The sequence below is a fragment of the Panulirus ornatus genome, chromosome 55 (assembly GCF_036320965.1).
Source record: "Panulirus ornatus isolate Po-2019 chromosome 55, ASM3632096v1, whole genome shotgun sequence".
NCBI classification, from domain to species: Eukaryota; Metazoa; Arthropoda; class Malacostraca; order Decapoda; family Palinuridae; genus Panulirus; species Panulirus ornatus.
The window spans coordinates 28,348,844-28,354,130 of NC_092278.1; the positions used below are offsets into that span (position 1 = coordinate 28,348,844).

The following is a 5,287-nucleotide window of genomic DNA, read 5'->3' on the forward strand; positions in this document are numbered from 1 at the left end:
TAGAATATATCATCAATAAACTCTGGACTGCAAATACGTAATGCCCTAAGGAACATAGATTGAAATGATGATAATTTAACTCTCTCATGTTGAGATGAGTAATAATGGATATATGAGCATACATTGGTAGGTTTTCTGTATAAGCTAAACTTAAACTTGTTTCCTTGCCTATGGATCATGCAATCTAAAACTGGTTACATACCATCATTTTCATTTTCTACAGTAAATTTGATGGAAGGTACTAAATTTTTAAGTAAGAGGAGAACTATTTGTAAATTTTCATTTGTTGGCCAAACATAAAGAACATCATCTACATACTTAAACCAAATTGCATCAGAAGGTAAGATATCCTTTAGTAATTTTGTTTCAAAAAATTCCATATAAAGATTACTTAGTACAGGTGAAAGAAGGTTACTCATTTCCATACCAAATATTTTAGCATAATAATATCCAGTGAATTGAAATACACAGTCTTTTATACATGATTTTATCTGTTCAAGGAAAACAGACTTTGAAACAGGTAAATGAAGATCATCCAAGACACCAAATAAATATTCTAAAAGGTCATCACCTGGAACTTTAGTGAAAAGTGAGGAAACATCAAAGCTAACTAGTTTGAAATCAAAATTAACATTGATATTGTTTAGCTTGTTGACTAAATCTACACTGTTCATGATATTAGAATTTGATACCTTACCCACTAAAGGGCTTAATAAAGAAACAAACTATTTTGACAATTTATATGTGATGGAGCCTACTGAACTCATTACAGGTCTTGCTGGAAAATTCTGTTTGTGTTTTGATAAGTCCATACATATATGGTAATGAAGGGGACAAAGATGACAAACTTTTCATAAGAGAACTATTACCTTTTAACAACAACTTCATTTCTTTATTGAAATGGGAATTAACTGCTTCTAAGGGATTTTTACTGAGTTTAGAATATGTTGTGTCATAATCATTCATTTTAGATAAATAGTTACTTTTCTCTATAATCACAACTGTGTTAGCCTTATCTGCTTTAGTAATATGAATATCCTTGTCTTTTTTTATGTTGTTATTGGTCTTATAAATCTTTTAGGGCAATTAGGTTCCACTGATTTTGACAAACTGGCATACACTAAACTCTTACAGATATTCATTTCGTCATTACTTGAATTACTGTATTTCTCTAAATTACAAAAAAACTTTGTGACATCAACACAGCTGGATTCCCTGTTAGAGCAAACAAAACTTAATCCATAGCCTAAGGCTAAGGCTTTCTGTTAGACTTAAGCACATGGTAAACATGCGATTGTTCAATCGCATGTTTACCAAATGGCGTCCTAGCTTCGTCTCTTCGATGTATATTAACTAACTTATATTTCTCTCTTGTGTATCCCCTGATGGTGTGAGTATTACACGAAAGTGCACTTGGGAACTTACGTGTTTCATTTTTCACCGTGGACTAATAGGAATATATACATAGAGGATGCGTGGATAAGGTGTTTGCTTTGAAGAATATATATGAGAAATACTTAGAAAAGCAAATGGATTTGTATGTAGTATTTATGGATCTGGAGAAGGCATATGATAGAGTTGATAGAGATTCTCTGGAAGGTATTAAGAATATATAGTGTGGGAGGCAAGTTGTTAGAAGCAGTGAAAAGTTTTTAACGTGGATGTAAGGCATGTGTACGTGTAGGAGGAGAGGAAAGTGACTGGTTCTCAGTGAATGTTGGTTTGCGGCAGGGGTGTGTGATGTCTCCATGGCGGTTTAACTTGTTTATGGATGGGGTTGTTATGGAGATGAATGCAAGAGTTTTGGAAAGAGGGGCAAGTATGCAGTCTGTTGTGGACGAGAGGGCATGGGAAGTGAGTCAGTTGTTGTTCGCCGATGATACAGAGCTCGTGGCTGATTCATGTGAGAAACTGCAGAAGCTGGTGACTGAGTTTGGTAAAGTGTGTGAAAGGAGAAAGCTGACAGTAAATGTGAATAAGAGCAAGGTAATTAGGTACAGTAGGGTTGAGGGACAAGTCAATTGGGAGGTAAGTTTGAATGGAGAAAAACTGGAGGAAGTGAATTGTTTTAGATATCTGGGAGTGGATTTGGCAGCGGATGGAACCATGGAAGCGGAAGTGAATCATAGGGTGTGAGGGGGGGAAAGTTTTGGGAGCGTTGAAGAATGTATGGAAGTCGAGAACAATATCTCTGAAGGCAAAAATGGGTATGTTTGAAGGAATAGTGGTTCCTACAATGTTATATTGTTGCGAGGCGTGGGGTATATATAGAGTTGTGGGTGAGGGGGGGGGGGGGGAGTTCTGGGAGCGTTGAAGAATGTATGGAAGTCGAGAACAATATCTCTGAAAGCAAAAATGGGTATGTTTGAAGGAATAGTGGTTCCAACAATGTTATATGGTTGCGAGGCGTGGGTTATATATAGAGTTGTGCGGAGGAGGGTGGATGTGCTGGAAATGAGATGCTTGAGGACAATATGTAGAGTGAGGTGGTTTGATCGAGTAAGTAATGATAGGGTAAGAGAGATGTATGGTGGTAAAAATAGTGTGGTTGAGAGAGCAGAAGAGGGTGTTTTGAAATGGTTTGGTTACATGGAGAAAATGAGTGAGGAAAGATTGACCAAGAGGATATATGTGTCAGAAATGGAGGGAACGAGGAGAAGTGGGAGACCAAATTGGATTTGGAAAGATGGAGTGAAAAAGATTTTGAGTGATCGGGGCCTGAACATGCAGGAGGGTGAAAGGCGTGCAAGGAATAGAGTGAACTGGAACGATGTGGTATACCGGTGTCGACGTGCTGTCAATGGATTGAACCACTTTATCGTCAAACACATTCAGCAAACCTTAAAAATACTCTCTCCATCTCCTTACTCCATCACTATCTGTTATCACTTCCTAACTTGCTCTTTTCACAGATGTTCCCATTTGTTCTCTTGTCTTACACACGTTATTTACCTCCTTCCAAAACATCTTTTTATTCCCCCTAAAATTTCATGATACTTTCATATTTGAATCTCAAAGCGAACGATGGCTCAACCCAAACAACAATTGCAGTAGAAATCTGAGTTTTTGAAATACGGCTTCACAAAGCTGAAAGAGAGAGAGAGATTGGGGAATGTCTGTTCTCAGTGAGTCCAGTGCCTACAAGTCCTCACCAACGAATCTATCAAGGAAAACAGATTAAAACGTCACTTGTGTTCATTTCATCCAGACTTTGTCGAAAAGCTACTAAGTTATGAAAGGACAAGGAAGAATAGGCAAAACTAAGTCGAATTGATGCTCCCTGAGGCTCAGCTTTATCTTTGGAGAAAGCTTCCTTGGCGTCCTTGAAGTGGCATGGCGTATTGTAAGATGCAAAAGCCTCATAACATTAGAGAGGAGCTGGTAAAACTCGCAGCTGCAGCTATCGTGAAAACTACTTGCGTAGCAGTTGTTGCTAACAAGATTGAATTAGTACCACTTTCTAACAACAGCATCAACGTTGAATTGATCTCATGTTCTTTAGATATTTTGGATCAACTGATTGTGACAGGAAAATCTTCATTGCAGATAGAAAACCTATGGACATTGCTGGTGAACCTCAACTCATGGTTTTTGTATGGTATAAAGAAGACGACAGAATTCTGGAGGAATTTCTGTTCTGTAGTGCCTTGTTAACACCTACCTCTGGAGGAGACATTTTTGTTATGGTGGACAATATTTTTAAGAAACTCAACTGACTGTTTGAATTGTTTGGCTGTGTGTACTGATGGAGCTTCAACTATGATGGGAAAGCATGTAGGTTTTGTCACTAGAATTAAAAGAGAAAACCCTGATGCCGTAATTGTTGGCCTCTCAACGTCTCCTGCCGGATCTCCACGTGTTTCTGAATGATGTTATCCAAATTGTGAATTCTATCAGGACAAGGGCTTTGGACTCACCCATTTTCTATAATATGCGTTAGGAAATGGGATCACATCACCAAGACATAGTTCTCCACTCTGATTTCCCGCTGGCTGTTTCGAGGGCACATTCTGGACGGGTTATTGAACTAAAATCTGAAATAGAAGTTTTTCTCCAAGAGAAGAAACATAAGCTGGCCGATTGCTTCAGAGATCTTACTAGGGTGGCAAAGCTTGTTTAAGTGATGTCTTCAGGCCGAAATCAAACTAGGATGGACATAAGTGAAAATATTGCCTCATTCAAGAAGAAACTTGCACTTTGGAGAGAAAGATTAGCCAGGGCAGAAACGGCTGCTTTTCCAGAACTGAGTGCAGCAGTGCTGGGAGATTCGTCAGAATTAGTCCTTGCTGACGTTAAAGTGGTTTTTCAAGCTCATTTGAAGACGCTTCAGGAGGAAGTGGACAGATTTTTGCCAGGAAACGTCGGCTTATGTCAACATAGCTGGGCTAGGAATGTGTTTGGTGTGTACGTCACTGAAGTTGGAGAAGATATTCCTGGTTTTCAAGAAGAACTTGTACATCTTCAGGAAAATCAGGTGCGGAAGCAACATTTTGAAAGTCTCTCGTATTCTGAATTCTGGCGCAACTCAAGGATAAGCCTGTTCTGAATTGTGAGGCTGAAAAGGCTCTTCTCCCATTTCCAACCACATGCCTCTGTGAACAAGGACTTTCAGCTTTTGTGACGATCAGCAAGAAACCGTCTGAATCCCTAGCATGATCTGCGCTGTGCTCTATCTATCAACATAAAGCCGAATCTGGAAGAACTCGCTCATGAATGAAGGAGCATCGGGGTAGCCAATAAAATACTAAATGTCTTCTTCCTTTTAAATTTTTTCAGTGAAGTCCATTTGAAGAAAGAATTTATCAAATACCTGTCGGTTATGTGATCATAGAAAGGCATCATCACAGTAACCACAATTTGTGTTTACTAAATTCATTCGCAAAGAATCAATAGTTAGAAGGACCCACTGATGAAGCAGCGTCATAGTTGCCAGTCAAAAGTTTATTTTTCTTTGCTTGTCTAATTTTGCAACAAAATACACTTGCATGAACTTGTAACTTTATTTTTTTCCGATCAACATATGAAATATAGAAATTTATTGATTATCAAATTAAAGTAAAATTCTTTGAAATTTATTGGATGAAAATGAAGAAACACTGATACCATGCTTCCACCCTGAGGATCACCAGGCCAGAAAAATTCTGTGTTCAGGGTCACATCCAAATAAGTTTTGGAAACACTGCTGTAGACCCACCCCTCTCTTCAGGACCTTCACATTTACCTCTCTCGCCACCTTATCTATTTCCAATCTCGATGAAAACTCATGAATGCTTCTAGTATGCCACAT

At 38.5% G+C, this 5,287-nt stretch overlaps 1 protein-coding gene across 1 annotated transcript; it reads left to right on the forward strand.

The window, feature by feature from the left end:
- The first annotated feature begins 4,150 nt into the window (after positions 1–4,150).
- On the forward strand, positions 4,151–4,546 carry LOC139765445 (uncharacterized). The gene has a single exon (XM_071692817.1). It carries the CDS (start codon positions 4,151–4,153, stop codon positions 4,544–4,546), a length of 396 nt encoding a protein of 131 aa, XP_071548918.1.
- Positions 4,547–5,287: the final 741 nt, after the last annotated feature.

Coding starts and splice junctions, on each gene's coding strand:
- LOC139765445 (XM_071692817.1), top strand. CDS start 4,151: ATGGACATAAGTGAAAATATTGCCTCATTCAAGAAGAAACTTGCACTT.